General features: G+C 37.1%; 1 protein-coding gene across 6 annotated transcripts in view; it reads right to left on the bottom strand.

Annotated features, from left to right (window-relative positions):
- LOC138714857 (carboxypeptidase D) overlaps positions 1-22,428 on the bottom strand; it is a 250,889-nt gene that overhangs the window by 48,139 nt on the left and 180,322 nt on the right. For all 6 annotated transcript variants that reach the window (XM_069847066.1, XM_069847071.1, XM_069847068.1 and 3 more), the window contains exon 2: positions 173-936. In XM_069847066.1, coding sequence (XP_069703167.1) covers positions 173-936 — 764 coding nt within the window. The remainder of the gene's footprint in view (positions 1-172; positions 937-22,428) is intronic.

Raw genomic sequence — 22,428 nt, 5'->3', positions numbered from 1 at the left:
GAACTTAGGACTTCTATACAAGAGGGCTATCCCTCTCGCTTGTACATCACCACTACCATTTACCAATCTCAAAATTGATCCATGAAATTGTAAGATGAATGTTAGAGCGATTCGAAAGATTCACACAACAATTCTGAGGATGAATAAAATTAACGTAGCTGTTTTTGCTTACCTTGAACTGATTTTCCAATCGAGTAGAGCGCTGTGAGATTAGGAAACTTGGAGGAAGTGGTTCTCAGGAACTTGGTGAGCTTCTCGTAGTTGTGGTACTTGAATTCTAGTGTGTATGCGCCATCTTGGTGGTGCGAATTGGCGATGTTAGAAGCAGCTGCAGGCACCGTGTCGCTTGCAGTGTTTCCGTAGAACTGGTTGTGATTGTTGTAACTGGGATCGTAAGAGTAGCCCGGTCTGTAGCTGTTCCCTACGGCTCTGTCCAGACCCACACTCCCTACAGCCCTGAGCGAACCTGTGTTCTCAGGGAGATACGATCCACTGGCTTCACTGGGATACGAACCCAGGCTCCCGTCATTATAAGAAGTAACTCCCACCGTCTCTATTGAAGGACTCCCAATCCCTACTTCCCTGTGGGTATCGGGGGTGTCTTCATCGGTGCTGGAATAATGGCTCGGGGATACGTCAGGACTGCCAATGCCCACAGATCGGTGGGCACCTCCTGGCTGTTCGTTGGCGTATAAACTGGGGCCCGCGTCCGAAGTGCTTCCGACACCAACGGACCGCAACGACCCGGAGCTATCGTAGACAGGACTGATGTCCACGTCGCTGTCTTGGAATGTGATGCGACCTGGTCCAGAAGATCTTCTGTTGGTCGATATTTCTTCTGCTCTGATGTACTGAACCGCCAGCACGTATATGTAAAGAAACACCACCACCAGCGTGGAGGCGTACCATGAAGTGGGCTTCATGGCGTGCTGGCTCCTGCAACATGCATAGAAATAAGCCGTTTCAATATGGATTTTGATGCTAACAGTAATATAATAATAATAATAATAATAATAATAATAATAATAATAATAATAATTAAACCACGGAACTTTATGTACTAAAAACCTGAAAATATGCATACAGTTATGCAGTAAAAACTGTTGAAATGTGTGCTAAAATCTAAAATATATGCAGTAAAATAAACTTTAGAGGTTAATTTGGTTTAATAATATGATGCAAATGAAAATAAGTTAAAGTAATAATAATAATTGTCATCAAAACATCATAAATTTCATTAAATATTTTTTTCTATAAACGTATTAATTACTCATTTACATAGTTTACATCAGTGGTCGACAGCACTCGCTGAAATGTGCAAAGGGTAAGCGGTGCCGTCCCGTGTGCACCGTCGTGCAGCAGGAAGAGATAGAGAGCATTCCCGCTAGCAGCTACGAGTGGACCATGGTGCACTGCTTTTTCCGAGGGTAAGAGACGCTAGCCCAGGGTGCTCTATGCTGGCTACCCCTGGTCTACATATTTGAATTGGTACATTTCACACTTTCCAACTTTAACTTTCTTTGCTTTTCATGTAATTATTATGGCAATAAAGAACCAACGATTTCTCCAGGTTCTCTACTATAAAACTTCTCTTATCTGTCGGAAAAAGTTTAAATGCCGTAATCGATCACTCGACATCACATGATGTGCAGGGTGCGAATTAAGATTTCTGATGAGGGGAGGATAGAATCCTAGATAGAGAATACAATAAGTAACATTATTATCCTCATTCGATACAGCTCAACGCTTGGTCGCACTGAGTTGCTTGTCTTGCATCTTAATAATAATAATAATAATAATAATAATAATAATAATAATAATAATAATAATCATCATCATCATAATAGTCATGCATAAATATAATTAAATTATTAAACTCGATCTTGATTAAAATTATAACTTCAATTTCACTGCGTCCGTAAGAAATCGTTAGCCTTTTCTTGAAAGTTGTTATTGTACATCTATTATCAAGCAGTACATCTCACTTGACGATATGTATCAGAGGAAGAACAATTGTTTGTATGCATCTGATGTCTGCTTAGTGTAATATGTAGCTAGTCGGCGATGTATGCAATTGAGGGAGAAAGGAACTGGCCACCCTACCTAATTATTTCCTGGTATATTTGCCTCATAAGTGGTGCCATGTTGGTCTTGTGTGGTTCAGATCTGTCTTCGGACAGTTGACTTAACAACAACAAATATAGTGCATGTTTTATACGCATTTCATTAATTTTAGTTGGCCGATGTAGGCAGTCCAGATTTGGACTTTTCGTATAAAACTCTTGTTATTTGATATTTGGTAATCGTACTAGAATTGTTACACTTGTACACTTGTTCAGTGAAGCAGAATATTTATGTGGCAACATTATCCGTGACATGCCTCATGATAGCACACTCATTATGAATTGTATGTCAGATTTCCTGTATAAAACTACTTGAGTAAAATATATGCATGAGGAATTCATAGAACAGCTTTTTGACGTATTGCACAGTATGATTTCGTTGTAGTACTGTAAATAAAATCCAGTTATATTATTTCCTGGAAATCTTTAGCACATTTATGTCCGTGGTTATCGAGCATCTCTTTATTACTCAGAATTTTCACAGAATTCATGCTGCGATATTTAATTTTTACCACTGATGACGAGGTGAGGTCGCCAACGACATTTTAATGGTACCCATACCAGGTTGCAGAGTTCAGAGAGTAGAGTCCAACCTACTGTATATCTAGGTTATAGGATTAGATTGTAAGACATTGAAATAAATACATTTTTAATATATTCTGTTGTTAAATAATTTTATGTCATCATTATGTTGATACTTGCTTATTGAATTTCTTACATATTTACACACACATTTCTCGCGTGCATGAGGTGTTTCGTAGTTTATTTTCATTTCTAATTTCCTGTCCAAGGACACGTCTTACACTGCAAATCCAGCATTCTCTAATCTTTCCTAGTTTCCATCTTCCTCGTAGTCTCCGCATACGACCCATATATCTTAATGTTGTCTGTCATCTCATAGGTATCTTCTGTGGTCTGTGGTAGGTAGTTTCTTCTTAGTAACCCAGCCAATTCCTTTTTCTCTTCCTGGTCAGTTTCATGAATGAATGGATGAATGAACGAATGAATGAATGAAAAATAAATGAGTGAAAAATGAATGAATGAAGGAATAAAAATGAATGAATGAAGTAATAAAAATGAATGAATGAAAATGAATAAAAAATAAAAAAGTATTTAATAAAAACAAATAAATAAAAATTATATCTACATAGTAAAACCTCAATAATCCGAACCAATTCGGACCAGAGGTAATTCGGATTATTAAATATAGGCTATATGATATGACTATCTGAACTTGCAAGCATTGTACGCTACTATGAATATGAAAATGTGGTAGAAATCGTGATCTTTCTTTCTTATTCTGCCTACCATCTCCTTTTATCCTATTAGTACACCACTGTGATAGATCAGGGAGCCTCATTGAATTTTTTTCCAGTATTCTCTCGTTTTCTGTGCTTTCCGGTATAGTACATAGTGCGTTGATCAAAGCATACCGTTTGAAGTACAGTAGTTGGTAATTGTACAGAATATTTCGGAAATTCGTAGTAACACAAGAGTTGTGTTTTCTTTTAATGGGTCACCCTATAGTATATTTCATTCCATAAATTTGTTGCACTCTTCATCCTGATTAAAATTACTAGCATGAAGCATCTCAACTTTGTATTGAGGTCAATAAAAAACCATCATGTGTACATTCTTATTTATTTTATGAAAAATATCTTTGACCTATCCTATCATATTTTCTCTTACTTTATTTGTGTAATATATAAAAATAAGATATGACTTCGTTCATAAATTTTACTGTTGAAGTAAATGTAACGTCTCGCTCCGTAACTTCGTGGTCCAAGGCATTACGTCTGGGTTTACGTTACAGATGGAACGCTGGTTCAAGTCCTCATGGAGGGGGTGTATGGGACCGGTGCCCACCTATCGTGATGAATTTGGGAATCTACTATAGGTAGTGAAACCCGGTTTCGTAAATCAGCCGTAACAGCTGAGAAGATCGTGTTGTTGACCACACGTTACCACCATATTGGTTGGATGATCGTTCACCTCTGCTGAAGCATAGGACGTGAGGCAGCAGTCGATCGGTTGGCCTTAGTCCTTCATGAGCTGTCACACCACGGATTACTTACTTACTGGCTTTTAAGGAACCCGGAGGTTCATTGCCGCCCTCACATAAGCCCGCCATTGATCCCTATCCTGAGCAAGATTAATCCAGTCTCTATCATCATAGCCCACCTTCCTCAAATCCATTTTAATATTATCTTCCCATCTACGTCTCGGCCACCCCAAAGGTCTTTTTCCCACCGGCCTCCCAACTAACACTCTATGTGCATTTCTGAATTCGCCCATACGTGCTACATGCCCTGCCCATCTCAAACGTCTGGATTTAATGTTCCTAATTGTGTCAGGTGAAGAATACAATGCGTGCAGCTCTGCGTTGTGTAACTTTCTCCATTCTCCTATAACTTCATCCCTCTTAGCCCCAAATATTTTCCTAAGAACCTCATGCTCAAACACCCTTAATCTCTGTTCCTCTCTCAAAGTGAGAGTCCAAGTTTCACAACCATAAAGAACAACCGGTAATATAACTGTTTTATAAATTCTAACTTTCAGATTTTTTGACAGCAGACTAGATGACAAAAGCTTCTCAACCGAATAATAGCAGGCATTTCCCATATTTATTCTGCGTTTAATTTTCTCCCGAGTGTCATTTATGTTTGTTACTGTTGCTCCAAGATATTTGAATTTTTCCACCTCTTCGAAGGATAAATCCCCAATTTCTATAGTTCCATTTCGTACAATATTCTGGTCACGAGACATAATCATATACTTAGTCTTTTAGGGATTTACTTCCAACCCTATCGCTTTATTTCAAGTAGAATTTCAGTGTTTTCCCTAATTGTTTGTGGATTTTCTGCTAACATATTCACGTCATCCGCATAGACAAGAAGATGATGTCACCCGTTCAATTCTAAACCCTCTGTGTTATTCTGGACTTTCCTAATGGTATATTCTAGAGCTAAGTTAAAAAGTAGAGGTGACAATGCAGCTCCCTGTCACGCCACGGTTTATTTATTATTAATCTAAATGTAACAGAGTCAAGATGTGAGGTGCTCTTTTCCCTAATGCAGTCAGATAGAAAGTAAAAAATTACTCCTTCTGTTGTATCAAGAATGTTGAAAAGGTGTAAGATATGCGTAAAAATCTCGAAATATTTTTTTTTTCAGTATTACAATAAATACTACACATTTCCTATAGTGAGAATGTAAAAAAAAAATGCTATTATTTATTCTAAAGTTACTAAATTTCTGCGGTAGAAGATGTCTATAGAAGTTTTTTTTTTTTGTTAGAGGTCACGTTTACAAACTCAAGAATGATTGTCTTTGTTTCATATTTCGGACAGCAACTTAAAAAGAGAATAAGTAAGGGAAAATATGATAGGACGGGTCATGTTCTGCTCCGCTTTCCCTGGTCTCAGGTGTGCTGTGAAATGCTCGGCTGAAGAGAAAAATAACTCCCAATTATAAAACGTAATACCGCAGTTAATAAGGTTACACGACCCCATTCGTAATTCATGAGGAAGCATTACTTCTAGAGTATATTTTTATGACTATGCCAGCTCCGCACGGAAGTGGCTTTCTGTATCTGAAAATAACTCTGGGAATCCTTAGAAGTGCCCAAGGGAACGACAACACGCAGGCTGCTATAATAATAATTATTAGGCCTATTAACAGAGAAAGAAGTGGTATGGGTGGAAATCACCTTTAGAACAAAATGTTAGTACCCGAAGTTAATTTACTACAGTTAATAATTACCATTATTATTCATCTTCTGCTATGACCGAAGAGAGAACTTTCAACAGCTATTGCTCCAGCAGACTCGAGATACGTGCCTGAAAAGGACTCTGGTTTTATCTCCTGCCCTTGCGTGTCCCTTATACTGTTTTTATCTTTGTCTAAGCCATGCTAACCACATGACCAAAAATCCACACCTGTGGAGTAACGGCTAGCGCGTCTGGCCGCGAAACCAGGTGGCCCGGGTTCGATTCCCGGCCGGGGCAAGTTACCTGGTTGAGGTTTTTTCCGGGGTTTTCTCTCAAGCCAATACGAGCAAATGCTGAGTAACTTTCGGTGCTGGACCCCGGACTTACTTCACCGGCATTATCACCTTCATCTCATTCAGACGCTAAATAACCTAAGCTGTTGATAAAGCGTCATAAAATAACCTACACATGACCAAGAGTCCCCTGTAAATGTCTAGCTTCTGTTAATATATCTGATAAGAGTATTGGAACTGACCGTCGAAATCAGTCCTCGAAGATGGATTATTATTAATTATAATTAATGTATTCTAATTGACACGTGACGAGATTGGAGCATTCAAGATGGACGCACGCGACCACCATGTGGGACCCATACATCGGAAGAAGGAACCAGGGAAGACCACGACTCAGATGGGCGGATATGTTTGTGAAGATGACAGGCAAACAGTGGACAAGAAAAGCAAGGAACAGATCTCAGTGGAAAGAATTAGGACTAATACGAACTAGAAATAGTTAAGAGTGTTATAGTGTACAATGACAACTACTTCTAGATAGTACACATTAGTTTTAAAGGTATACAGACCTACAAAGAGAAATCTCGCCTGGAATGGCTCACCAGGCGAGTAGGCCTAATAACGAGCCACCCTCCTTTTATAGGAGACCTTTGCCCTTCATGGGACATAATGGCTTAATTAATTAATTAATTAATTAATTCAATTGCTATTGGTTAATGATATATGGCAGCGATACATCTTTGGCACGAACTTGTTATTCCATACATAATAATAGTAATAATAATACCACAGTCTAGTATATACAGTCACGAAGCTCAATACGTAGTAAATAATATGCATTCATAGATAGTTGCTAACCACTAGGATCGCTACTATCGCCTCATCACAGACAATGCGAAATAGTACCTGCACAGTCTATTGTTCCTAGCACCCTCACAACTAAAGCTTCGTGACTGTATGTACTAGACTGTGATAATACTTCTAATTAATTTATTATTAGAAATTATTATTGGGCGCTAGAGGGACCATAACAAAACAATTCGTCTCATTCTGTCATAAATTTGGAGTCCCAACAACAACATGTACTGAAATTTCTATGATAGCTTTGAAGGGTTCTCTGCAGATTTTACGGCGACACTTGTACTTGAAATTACAGTTGAATTTTTTCATTTTACTTTTTAATGTTTTTTATTTTACTGCAAATTTTAATTATTGTAAAACATTATCTACTGTAAATTTCAGTTTATTGTATAGAAACTTCTTGTAAGACATTTTAATGTCACATCTTAAATGTTACCGTTTAACATTCTTTTTCCTTGGCAACCTCACCAAGTTGAAGAAGATTAAAAATTAAAAATTAAATATAATAACTTGCAATATCGATGCATCTTTATCACGTGCTGTTATTCCGTTAATAATAATAATAATAATAATAATAATAATAATAATAATAATAATAATAATAATAATAATAATTTTTTCGGTTCAACCGGTATCTAGACGCCCAGTTAAGACTGAGGAACTTTTTGTATTGTAGCACATTTTCATTCTTTCCGAAGCAACAAGCAATATCGGGGTAGAAAATGTTACCTATCTGTAATTAAGCATAATGATGCAGAAGCGTGACGGTATTACGAGAATAATTGCAAAGTTAGCTGAAACGCAAGTAACCTGTTTTATTGAACACACTGTATGTGGTTCTTGGAACACGCGGTAGCCGACCTAGATGCATTACATGTGTCCACATAACCGTTTTCGTATGGATGTGTGACCTAGGCCAGAGCTCGGAATGTGGGACGGGAAGTCACGGAGATAACGCATTTCCTCCCGTTGTAGGTGTATCTACCGACAAGAAGTCTATTGTGTTCCGAACAGATATTTTAACCCCTTTTTATTGAGTTTATCAGTCTCGCCTTACATCCTTGAATTTATTCTATTTTTGTCTCCCTTTCCAGTAATAGGTTTACATGATAGACTTACGTGATATCAAATATCAATATATTAATTGTGTTTATCTGTGCGGAATCCATGTTTAATGGGACTCTTCCTAAACTTCTGTTTTCTTTAGGCTGATGTATGTATTTTTTCCAAGTTGTCTTTCGACATTTCTGGTCTTCTCTCCTGGCAGTGGCTTATGTGTAACCCATTTCTGAGATGGGCGCCTGAAGACAAAGTTACGCTACCTCGATGATATGGTAGGATGACTGTATGAATATATGACGCTAGGAAAGGTCTTAAATGTAAACTTAACCTAATTTCCAGACCATGGACAAACACAGGAACATTTCCCTTTAGGGAAAGATTCCTGTATTCTAATCCGGGAACTCATGAACTGTAGCCAGAATCTCTGACCACTAAACCATGAGGCTGATATTTTGAAATTCATTTGAGTATCATACACAAGCCCAGGTAAAGAGAAATAAACTTCTAATTCTTTAGTAATTCATAAACATCGTATAAAGATTGTTTTATTTGTTTAATGGATGCAATAGTCAGATAAAATTACTAGAAATTACTTCTATGAAGTGAATTAAGCATGAATATTAACTTTAAGAATTGCATTAAATTTCTTAAGTATACTGTATAATGAGTAATAAAATAATTATAATTTATTTTGGAACAAAGAATATCTAATATAATAAAAGTGACTGTGGGTATGTATGTAGGTCTATGTATGTATGTATGTATGTATGTATGTATATATGTATGTATGTATGTATGTACTGTATGTACTGTATGTACTGTATGTATGTATGTATGTATGTATGTATGTATGTACTCAATACAAATCTCCACGCTTTGACCAATATTTGCCCAAAGTTTTCATATTTTGCCAGAAGAAAAATATAGGCTAGATTAAAATAGGACAAATGGACGTTAAATTATTTAAAACAGTAAAAAAGAAAACCCGGGCAGCGCTGAGTGCTTTAAGCTTGTTGTAAATAAATTGTAAGGAGCAATGGTAAACTGCACATGTGGAGTAAATTTAATATGACGTTGGAACATAAAACATTAATAAAATGACCGAATTGTTAGATAATTTTTAAGCAATCTGATAATTGCTTCCTGTTTAGGAATGAGAAAACCGGATGAGAATTATGCACGCGCAACAAGCATGGCCTTAAATTGTCTGCCCGTTAAACTTCATGGGAGGGGGAGAGGCCTATCTTTAAGTACAACTAGGTAATCAACCAATCCTCGTAAACTCACTGACATAAGGGATCCTATACACACAGTTACTTGGAGGTAACTCTGTATAAATCTAAATCCTCGGGCGAAAAGTATTAAGACTTTCGGCCTTGAGGTAAGACTCCAGAGTCTACTTGAATTCTTCCGACTGTAGCGCTCTCCAAATTAAGCGGGAGAAAAATAAAATATGTTGTTGTTTTTTCAAATGCCAGATTCGCGAGTCCGACATTCAAATTTGGGCCAGAGAGTGAGTGTAATATAAACCAGTCTCCTATGACGCACTCTGGGCAACGACTCTGTCGGTAAATTGGAGTATTCAACTGGCTTTATATTGGTGTACTTTATGACAACTGTTACAAATAATGACCTTTGCGATGTTTAGAGTCCTATGTCAAATGCATGAACGTAAACAAATTGGAATCCTTTGTATATTTCGATTTATTTCGTATGTAGCGTGACAAGTGTGAAGGTCGTCTCTGCTTAACCCTTAAATTCGCAAAGTATCCTATAGGATACAACAGGTTAATAGGCTATATGCTATAATTTTAATAGTACAATAGAAAAAAATGGTAGGAAAATTAAAATTTCACAATACTATAATATGACTGCCTCCGTGGTCTGTTGGTCAGCATGCTGGCTTCCAGGTCAGGAGGTCCCGAGTTCGATTCTCGGGCTCGGCTCTCTGGGTGTCTACAGTCTGGAATTTGTATGATTGTGAGTGTGCCGGGTTAATATTAATTAACCAATCATGAAAAATATAAAAAAAATACATCAGGACTGTTGCTGGGCAGTAACCTGAACACACGTTTCAGCGTCACATTGTTGACAAGTAACTCCATCTGTTAGCACAACCATAAAGCATCTAATTGATGCTACAGAATTACCAACAACGAAAAAAAAAAATACTATAATATTGTACGACATATAAAATGTAGACATTGCGATAGTTGTTTTCTTTACAGTCCGACACGGTTTAATAAACTAGTGTGAGAAATGAAGTTTTGCCAATTTAAGTCTATACAGATAAGTCTCCAATAAGTCTTTGCGTATATGGGAACCTTAACTCATGAATGCTTTGGATGCTGTAAATAAATAATTACATATTTATTGTTTCAATGAACCTTTAATGCGGAGGTAATATTATTTTAGTACAAAACCTAATATTTAGTCCGCCGTTGTGGCTATGTGAATACCAAGCGGTCCGAGGTTAGATTCCTGGCGTGGGCAACTTATCTTACGTTCACGGGACTGGTTGTTTGTCCGTTGTCTTATGATTGTCCTGTGATGTCTCTGCGGGGTCTTGCGTTATATCGATCCCATGTCCAGAGAGGCCCGCATTTTTTGGATGTCTGTGTGCGATCTAAAGAATCCCCCTCCTCTATCTGCAGTGGTGTATAAGTCTGATAAAAGGGGAGGTTAAACAGAGTAAGAAAGAAGAAAGAAAAAAGGAAAACCGAATATTTAATGTTATTCAACATTAATCCTAGAACCAGGGTTCCTTAATCACTTTTTGCCAGCTGGTGCAGACTAGCTATTGAGACAACTGCAGGTGAAAAGTCGTTACTGAAGTGTATATCAATGATATACTTCCATTTGTATTCATTAGGCGTTCTTCTGTATCGTCCGCTTAATTTTCAGATATCAAAGGAAGACATCAATTTAGGAATGGCGGTGTATTATTTTAGCTGTCATAAAAGAAACGTCTGTCATCTTCACCGTTGAGCCACAGTCTAGTATATACAGTACTAGAAACAATAGACTATTGTCGCATTGTCTGCAATGAGGCGATTGTAGCGATCCTAGTGGTTAGCAACTATCTGTGGATGTATATTTACTACGTATTGAGCTTCGTGAGAGAGAGAGAGAGAGAGAGAGAAATAAATCGCCCGGCCTTAATTAAGGATGACCACGAGGATCCGGAAATTAATAATAATAATAATAATAATAATAATAATAATAATAATAATAATCCGTGGCGCTACAGCCCGTGAAGGGCCTAGACCGACCAGCCGGCTGCTGGCCTCACGCCCACATGCCGAAGCAGAGGTGGACGATCATCCAACCAGAATGGAGGTATCGTGTGGTTAGCACGATGATCCCCCCAGCCGTTATAGCTGGTATTCGCAACCGGATTTCGCTACCTATCGTAGCTCCCCAAGTGCATCACGATGCTGGGTGGGCACCGGTTCCATACACTGGCCGAAATTTCATGAGAAAATTTCTTCCCCCATGAGGACTCGAACCAGCGCGCATTCCGTAACGCGAGTCCTAGGCGGGATGCCTTAGACCGCGACGCCACGGCGCGGGACCCGGAAATTAATAGCAAATAAAAATATAATTAATTAAATATGAGTATTGTTATAAAAATAAAATGTAATAATTAAGCACCACTGATTATCAATTATAGAATAAAATCTTAGAAGATGACTTTACAATTATACGTATAAATAAAAGATTTTATTTAAAATTAGCATATCCTTAATTAAGGCCTTCAATATGTCCTCCTTGCTATCCACTGACTAATAATAGTTTAAATAAATTGAATATTAATTGCTACTTTGCGCTGAATTTTACAGAATGTTTATTTTAACCCTCATTAGTCATTCTTGACTTACACCACTTCTGCTCTGAACGGCTTATATATTTTGTGTTGCTAGAATTTGTATCACAATATTGAACCAGGACCAAAAATATCTAGATCTGTCGGCGAAACCCTCGCTATTTTTATATTTTTTGTATAATTTCAATGGCTATGATTAAACTACACAGATAAACGAACGTTTTGATGACTCTTGTGAACTAAGCTATAAATCATATCAATATTACAGCGCGAAACAAGCGAGCAATGCACACCGACTGATATCATTGTTGCAGCGTTTGATCTCGGCCTCGTGAAAGTCTGCTCTAAATCTCTAGACGTCACACTGCCGTGGATAAGGATTCAGATTTACACTAACTATGCGTGAACAAAAGCGCCATAAAATGACAATTTACTAGAGTGAAAAATTGCCGTCTATGAAAATTCACGCTCTACTTCTCTCTATATGCATGCGTATTGTGAATTTCAATTATGGCGGTGATAAATCATGTGGCCAACAACCAGAATGCAGTGTTCACATCTAGTCTTGCCACGGAACAAACCATAATTTAGAGGCTTTTATGTGGCGCATTAATTACTGTGTTATTGACTTTCTGTGAAAGCTCTTCTTGTTTGTGATGCTGGGGACGTCTAAGCCTCATGATATATGGTGCAGGACGAATCGTATCAAAGGCATTAGTCCAAGTTTAGTTTCTACAACTGAAAGTGAAAGACATAATCAGGGGCGAATGCTAGTCAAGAAAGTTAGGCTCGCTCTTTTATTCATAGGGAAAGATGGGAGGATATAATAATTTATAATTAATAAAAATAATCAGATCCACAAATAATTTATTTTATAATTATAAAATCATTATAAGTCATGGATCATATTCGCTTACCAGATGTAGAAGTTCGATATAATATAACAAACATGGCCAACAAAACAGTTTAATTAGTTTTTTCGACCCTGCCAACCAATACATATTGTTGTATTGAGCTGCACTGAACGAGCGCACATATTCTATAATGCGTCTTCTCTTGAATAGTCCTTCGGGAAAATGGATTCAATAATGCGGTTTCAATAACACACAATTCCGAACTCACTGCAATACTTCAGATTAATGTTTAAGAATTAATACATGCAGCAGCTAACACATGCACTCCGCTCATATAATTACATTGCACTCGCAAAACACAGCACATTACCGCTGCCAGTACTGCTCTGTGTAGCGTTAAATAGTCGTTCGTGTGGTGTAGCTCTCAGACCAGAGATTCGAAGAACACATAACAGAAGCATGTGCGCCTAGGACGGACTAAGGAGGAAGGCACTTGCGCGCGCATCATATTCTCACTATTTCTACGTCTTTCCTGTAGCTCCGAGAAACGAGCAAGCGTTGCGATACTTGCGGTATGCAACCTGCGGATGGTATTACGCCTATAAAATCAAAATAAATTTTAATGTACGTAATCCCATTTTGAGAAATATACATTCTACGAAAATATTGGGCTTGCGCAGCAAGCATAGCATGCCCTGAGAAATCGCCCCTGTATACAATACATGGTCAGACTAACTCTACGTCTTTTAGATTATTTGCGTGTATTTTACGTGTTGTGATTCGCCTTGAGGGTTAGTATTTTCACCTACAAATCTAGTCAGGGCCGGATTTAGGTATAGTGACGCCCCTAGGCAGTGCTAAAATTTGCCGTCCCCAACTCCCACAAACAGTTTATGAACAGCTATTATACAGGTCATGTTTAGTTTAAATTAGTTTTAAATGAAATGTTACAATTCAGAAATCAATAAATTACTGGAATCAAAATACATGCATCTTACTTGTGAATTATAAAGATTTCCTTCGCATTTTCTTCAGTAGAGTGTTAGTTGGGAGGCCAGAGGGGAAAAGACCTTTGGGGAGGCCGAGACGTAGATGGGAAGATAATATTAAAATGGATTTGAGGGAGGTGGGATATGATGATAGAGACTGGATTAATCTTGCTCAGGATAGGACCAATGGCGGGCTTATGTGAGGGCGGCAATGAACCTCCGGGTTCCTTAAAAGCCACTAAGTAAGTAAGTAAGTTTTGTTGGTGGTATAATAAAATTATTACGAGTATTCCTTACTTCGATAGGAAGTATAATGTAAATTAAAAAATAAACTTCAACTCTTTGTGGAATAAACCTTTCATATCGAATTATATAGTGCACATGCTGAAAAGTGATTAATTAGTATTGTTGACGATATATTATATTGGAAATGTAACTGAGAGTTGTATTTATTCATATCGATAATATAATAAACACACATCCAATTTCATTTTCAACAATGGATTTTTGTTTATATAAGCAGTTAAATTTAAGTAGTTTCATTACAATATAATTACGCAGATGCATACTTTCCTTTTACTCTCGCCAAGATCACGACAATGCGATAACAAAACAATATCCGACTTCCACAAGGTGTTCAAGAACAAACTTCAGATAAGATTTACCAACAAGTATTTTAAAAATAAATTTCACTGTAAAATGAAAATGAAAATGAAAAAAAGAAAAAAAAAAAAAGAGAGAGAAAATGCCGCTCCGTTAGAAATTGCCGCCCTAGGCAACTACCTATGTTGCCTAAGCCTAAATCCGGCATTGAATGTAGTAGATCTTCACTTCAACCCCCCGTAGGATTGTGGAAATTTACCTCTCTTCTTTGGGTGTTGGTCGTCTTTCATTTGCCTTGTGTTTATCTTATGTTGTCTTATGCCATGATTGTACATATTAGTGGGTTATCTTCGATGGTCTACTTGTTACCATGCTATTCACTGGGTCAGACGTTTGCTAGTTGAAACCCGACCGAGTGCGAAGGATTTTAAAGGGCGATAAAATCCTGAGCATGGTTTCCTTCTGCAAGGTAAAAATGGTATGGGTTCCATGTCGTGGATTTATGGCAAGTAAAAAGCTTGTCCCTGATGGTAGAGCTCCAGGAAAAAATTGTCGGCTGTTCTGTGATCAAATTGAAATTTGACGCTAAAACATCTCGAACTGAAAGCATCGTTAAATAAAATTGTATTACTACGGTTACAACTATTTCTGCTGCTGCTTCTACTACCACTGCTACAGCTGTTAGCAGTTACTACTCTACACGCAATTGTTAGATCTCTTAAAATATCTTTATGCAGGCCAAAAGATTTACAGAAGTCGACTAGGAACCGGGTTATGATCCCACGGGCTCCTATCATTGGTCCTATAATGACGATGGATTCCAGATGTTATTTATCCTTATAAAAACTGATAGAGGGTTCATATATATTCATATATAGGTACACATTTATGTATTAAAATAAAAATAAATTGGGTCGTTGAAATAATAAATTCCTCATCTGTAATGTCTAAAGTTCCTTTATAATGAGAGTTGAAAAATTTCATTTCTCTGGCCCCATTAACAATTAAAATATATACTCGTATGTAATAATTTTATAGGGCTGAAAATGAAAAAACAAATCTCCTATGAGAAGTAGAAGCATAGGCCTATACAGGGTGTTCCGAAACTATTAGTTCAAATTAATACAGAAGGTAGAGAACATGAAAACAAATATATTTCGATAAGGAATATATGGTCTCTGAAGTCAACTTGTAATGTTATGGAACATTATGTTAGTGGTGCTGACGTAAGCTGTTGTGACGGTGTCGCTGACTGGGAATGTGTACTGACATTTAGAACTGCTCTGTGTACAGTTGGTTGGCTCTGAGGTCTGCTTGGAAACATACCGATTCATTCGAAAGCATCACCGCCTCAACGGACGGACATATCGCTACTTCCTGGAACATGTGTTGCCGGAACTGCTGGAGGATGTATCTTTGAATGTTAGACAAAGGATGTAGTTCCAGCTCGATGGGGCGCCAGCCCATTTCAGCATTGCTGTGAGGAATCATCTGAGAGCCACCTTTGGGAATCTATGGATCGGCCGCGGTGGCCCCGTGGCCTGGCCACCCAGGTCACCTGACCTCACGTGTCTGGATTTCTTCCTCTGGGGGCATATGAAGCAGCTGGTGTATGAAGCCGTTGTGGAAACAGAAGAAGACCTCGTCGCTAGAATTACTGTCGCTGCTGATGCCATTGCGGACATGCCAGGTATCTTCGAGCGGACACGACAATCAATGGTCCGACGATGTACTGCGTGCATACAGGCTAATGGTCGCGCATTCGAGCAGTTCCTGTGAATGCCACTGATGTAATTAGCATGCTAAACTACCTTCTGTGTAAATTGTCCCTAGGATCAGAAATTGCCTTCAGGGACCATATGTACCATTACAAAATATATTTGTTTTGATGTTCTCTACCTCCTGTATTATTTTGAACGAATAGTTTCGGAACACCCTGTATATTGCATTTCATTTTTATTTCATTTTATTTATTGTATTCCACAGATCTTACGTTAGCATTGAAGCTTAAAGATGTGGAATAAGTAAACATTTTACAAGATTGCAATTTTTTGGCGAGATGAATTAAAAGTATAACAATTTGAATTAGATTGAAACACATGATAATAAACGAAGTAACGTCAAGGAGATGCGAATTAAAGTCATGGTCCATATGTATGATGCCTGAAAATAGCTAGCTATTGGTCCTTTGACTGTTGCAATTGTTAGATCTCTTAAAATATCTTTATGGAGGCCAAAAGATTTACAGAAGTCGACTAGGAACCGCGGTATTACCTCACGGGCTCCTAACATTAGTCCCATAATGACGATGGATTCCAGATGTTATTTGTCCTTATAGAAACTGATAGAGTGTTCATATATATTCATATAATATTATAGGTACACATTTATGTATTAAAATAAACATAAATTGTGTTGTTGAAATAATAGATCTCTCATCTGTAATGTCTAAAGTTTCTTTATAATGAAAGTTGAAAAATTATAAAAATTAAAAATATATACGTATGTAATAATTTTATAGCGCTGAAAATGGAAAAACAAATCTCCTATGAGAAGTAGAATCATAGGGTTTTTCCCGGAGTTCTCCCGCTTTTCCCCATATTAGGAATTTACATCATTCCGTCACCATTTCTCCATTTCGCTATCATTCCATATCATTCCCCGATCGCCGGCTGCCGACGCACGGAGGGTGCTGGCCTAGGGACGAGTGCGGTTGCCTGCTCGAAACCTGGGTACACAGAGAACCTTAATGTGGTCAGCCAGTGTGGGTTTGGGAATGCGCCACTAGAGGGTTAGCGCAATAGATCTAAACAGGTCTCAGTGCTGGGCCATAGTGCCCCCTTCGTAAATTCCATTATAGACTATAACCTGATACTTGAATAGTATAAACTTTTTAATTTCTAAATATTTTAATAATACAAATGCCATTTAAATTATTAGTAATTTATAAAATGAAGTACTGAAACAGAGCGCTACTTAATAAATAAATGCAATATACGTATCTTTCGACACTCAAGAAAGCTGTGGAGAGTTTCCGAATAAGTGATATACTGTATCTTGTATGTGGATTTAAGTTTATGCAGCAGAGAATAGAAACTCACAATACAAAATGTCAACCCTGACATTTCCCCGACGTCTCGGGAAGACTTATATTCCTCTGAGACGATCTTCTAAGAGACACTTGCATGAAGCACTGCAGAATATTTCATAACCTGCAATATTCCTTCTTTGAGAAATGAAGTCTGTGATTGTGAAGTTACATCCATGTTAGTGACACGTCATTTAAGTATTAAAACATTCGATTCCGATGTGTACGCAGCAGTCTGAAACATAGATTTGACGTTGCATAGATTTCCGTGGTCTTGAGTTTGAATCCCCATTTGAATATGGATATTTGTCTGCTGTTAGTGTAATTTCCATGGAGTGGAGACAGCACCAGAAAAATCTAGAACAACGTTATTTTTCGACAGGATTCAATTGATAAAAAATTTCAGTAAACGACAAATAAAATATACAGGGAAAATTCATCGTGTCCCTACAACTGTGTGAAACGTTGTTCGTGATTTGTTGTGAGGATGGATAGAATTGGCGGAGCCTTCTCGTATATCACTTCATAGTTGATTTCTCATTCCATGACGTCTTGATAGTCGAAACGTTTCAGACATCAATATGACACCAATGAGTTGCTTGAAATTGTAATTAATAATAATATGTCATTACAGAGAATTGTATTCACTTGTAAATTAATATCACAGTTAAGTACTTTAGAATTAGACCGTCTTAAATTAACTGCCTCTGTCTTTATACTCCCAGCAAGTATTAATCACTTCCATTTGTGTAGGAATAATAATTTATTATGTTACATTAATTTGTTTCCTCTTTGTTTTATCACGGCTGGTTGGAAACTACATCTTATAAAAATCATAATTTCACTCCAAGGCCTACTGTAATTAATAACGTTATCGTATTAACAGAGCCTGATCACAGTATATCACTGCTACAACTGTTAGCACTACTACTCTACACGCTGTCTTTTAACGGTTTGTTATCCGAAATGACTTAAAAGTTGTCCATGCAGTTTGAATTTTTCCCAAAATATTTTACGAATAAAAAAAATTAGGAGAGTCTATGTACCGGTAATTAAAATAATGATATTTTAACGCTTGACATTCGAGAAATCTGGTCAGATCACAGTATAATCACGTGTAATGAAATTTAAGTAATGCCCGGGAAAAAAATCGAACCGTGTGTACAGTGATCTCCGCACAAAATCGATTCGAGAAATTCCCGTATTGTGTGAACGGGCCTAACTAATGCTCGTGATAGATTAAATGGGGATATAAGGGATTGTTGGTGGATTGAAGAAGGGGAAAAGGGATTATCCCAAGAGAAACCTTAGGTCTACTTGGCCAGGGATCGAATCCGGGTCGCCTAGATGAAAAGGCTAGCGCTTGAGTCACAGACGCGATGAAATTATAGCTTAATATTATTTTCAATGGTGATTTTTTTTACTTGGTTATTTAACGACGCTGTATCAACTACGAGGTTATTCAACGTCGATGGGATTGGTGGTAGATAGATGATATTTGGCGAGATGAGGGCCGAGGATTTGTCATAGATTACCTGACATTTGCCTTACGGTCGGGGAAAACCTCGAAAAAAACCGAACCAGGTAATTATCCCAAGCGGGAATCAAATCCGCGCCCGAGCGCAACTCCGGATCGGCAGGCAAGCGCCTTACCGACTGAGCTACACCGTGGCTGAATCGTGATAATATCCTCCTTGGCATGGTTGAGATACACAAACTTCTTGTACCAATTTGACTTAACTGAAAGCTGCGCATCTTCATCTCCGTTGATGGCTGCATTTGATAATGAGGACATTGTATTATGTTTGTCTAGCAATTTGTCATAGTTTTGTGTGGCGGTAAGTTTTTCATATTCATTCTGTCCTGGGGGACTAATGGCCTTGCGGGATAAATAATGATCGTCCTCGATTCCACATCCGAATGCATGACATTGCGCTTGCGCCATGTTTACGGAACTGACTGCATTACTGCATTTTTGGCATCTTTCCATTTATCAGATATCGACAAGTCTTTGTTGTCTTACCCATCTTCTTGTCATGTTTCGCCCACAGCAACGATCTCTCTTACTGAGTGAAGGCAAATACTGGAACCTACTTTAGTTAACTGACTTCAAAATAAATAGGGTCTACAGTAGTACGCACAAATATTGTACCGGCACTTTAAATTTAGCACACGTCATTATCAGCATTATTATTAAACTGTACAGACATATAGTAGTAAAACTACGAGTAATTATGTGCTTCAAGGCCTTCGTCCATTTTTCAGAGGTAAAACTGCGGGATTTCGCAGGTCTAATGTGACAGAAACGCATAACAGCATTGTTTTATTATGTCGATTTAGCTATCCAAAGATAGGTTCACGAACACCATCTCTCTTGGAAGTTAAGTGACTGTAACTGACGATGTTGGCTCGCTCGAAATATAGTTAAATAGCTAACTGAAAGATAACTAACAGTCTATTAAATGTCACTTCATCAAGCTGTATAATTTAGTGAGCCAATAGCTTAAAAAAATTAGTTATCTATCGATAGATTAACTTTTTTTTGCAACACCAAAACACTCATGAATTTTATATTGGAATGATTATGTCTATCTTTAATGAGTATTGTATAATTCCTTGATGAATTTACTTCGTATAAAATATATAAAAATATCAGTTGACTATCTGAAAAAAAATCGCTGTACACAGACTCATGACATGTCAAGAATATGTTTTCCGGTACTGGGGTTGCTGGAGAAGTGTATTTCTTTTAAAATTTCTAAATATATTTTACAGTATCCCAGTACATTGTCTTCCTGGGAAAAGTAAAAGGATCGAATGATGTTAAATTAAAAAAGAAAGAATTTTAGACATGACCCATTTGAGAATTAATTTTTCTTCATGTAATGTGATCAGTAGAGGAAATGGCTAATAACGCTTAATAAGGCATGATCTAGTCATTAGCCAATCAACCATATTTACATTTACCCTGTGTACTATATACCTGTGTATAACATTGTTCGGGTGAAATTGCACGGAACATGTCCACTCAACTGTGACTGCAAGTTGCAGAAATACAAGCAGATTGGATCAGAGAGCTTGTTTCGCAGCAAAGATGGGTAACTTTTCCTCTTCGTGCCGTGAAAAATGTAGGTACACTATCAGAACCGAATTTAAAATTTTCATGCACTATACAGTATATACAAGATGAACTGTAAATAATTTAAGTAATTAATTTCTGCAGATTATTCTTTGAGATATTTCAAACAAAAAGTTTAATGTAATTTTGCTCGTTTTTGCTCCCTTTTCGAGATAAAAATTGTTTTATATGTAACATTTCATTGCGTGTTTTGGGAAAGTCACTGACTTAATTTCCAATATGCTTAGTACGAGTAAATTTAAGAGAGCAATGTACACTTGGTCAAAATGAAACTGGCCGGCGTCTGAGAGAATAAGTTCGAATCGGATATTTCCGTGAGCGCTCGGGACAGCCAAGCTTTGTTCAAAGGATTGCGTATATTCTTCTAGTAGTTATAATGGGGAACACAACTATTAATCACTAAAATCTTCCGAGAAAATAATTCACATACGAGATTTAAAACAAACACATCGTTCAGAATGTTTAAACAGTGAATAATGTAACACAAACACTATAAAACAGGTTCTCAAGTGGAGTATGACTATTGCTCGTTACAATGCCGTTCTTACTGCAGTAGTACTTTTAGCGTAGTGGTAGAGCTTTAGCTAAGTGTTTGTGAGGTTACAAGTTCAGATATGCGTGGAACTATTAAACTTTTTTTTCTTTGCCTTTTAAATGCATCAGTGAAAATATAACAGGATTTCGTCATTTTTTATCCTTAGAATACTTTTCGATTTATTGTTTTTTTCGTCTTAATAGAAACTTTTGATGCTAGATGGAAGTAACACTAAAAACGACAATTAGGGGCTCTCATATTAAAATGCTGTGTTAATTATTTTATTAATCCCTGCTGCTTTACACTCTCTTGTCTAAGAAACATTCAGTAAATATGTTGACATAATTGACAATTAATTTGCAAGTTGTGCTACAGGGAATATGATTATTATACTAACCTAAATCCGTGATCATCAGGGCTTAAATGTAGTAATTGTAAAAAAGAAGAAAAACCATAGGCCTAATTCTGACGACAAAATATGTCCTGATTTCCTGAAATTATAACCAAAAAATTTTCACCAATTTTGTAATTATCTGCAAGTAACATGAAGTAAGATAAGCAAAATAATTTGACTATATTACACTAAAAGGAGTTGTAAAAATAAAAGAAAGGACAGAACAAAAAATTCTCTACGAAGATTTGAAGTATGCCCAAATCAGCGCCTTGTATTATGGAGTTAACTAAAGCTGCGCACGGAGGTTTACGGTAGTGAACTGCGCGCTCACCCGAAGAGACTTAGAAAATTTTAACTGCTCAAGAGGCTGGCCAGTGTACAGTATTATGATGAATTATTTAAATAATTTTAGCTTTGTCCTTTAAATGTACAAAAATTTGAACGAAAAGTTACATAAATTGTAGTGTCTTTATTATTAATTGAACTCACTCTTTCCATTACTAACGCTTTATTAATGTGTTAATGTTTTAATAAAGAAATGTTTATATGCGACAAGAAAAATATTTACGAATTACACCCAACCTGACGCTCAGATTTGGATCAATTATCGCATATACAGTGTGTCAATATTTTGAGATGTGGTAGTATTCATCAAAACAATAAAAACAATCTAATAAACATGGATCCTAGAATTAATATCTTCCTTCCGATATGAGTATTTGTTCATCAACGTCATAGGAGATACTAATTTTAGTACTCATATTTGTTTAAGGCTCATTCACAATGAAAATAAAACATAACGTAAGCGTTAACTTAAGAATATAAACGTTACGGTAAAATCAAGAATTCATACCATCATTCACAATGAGAACATAAACATAACCGCAAACATACTTGGTAACCATGGAAACATAACAACGACGCCATTTCCTCATATCCTGTCGTATACTTC

This window comes from Periplaneta americana, chromosome 15 (genome assembly GCF_040183065.1).
Source record: "Periplaneta americana isolate PAMFEO1 chromosome 15, P.americana_PAMFEO1_priV1, whole genome shotgun sequence".
Taxonomy (NCBI): domain Eukaryota; kingdom Metazoa; phylum Arthropoda; class Insecta; order Blattodea; family Blattidae; genus Periplaneta; species Periplaneta americana.
Note: the sequence above shows the minus strand (reverse complement) of the source record. Positions and strands in the feature narration are given on the sequence as shown.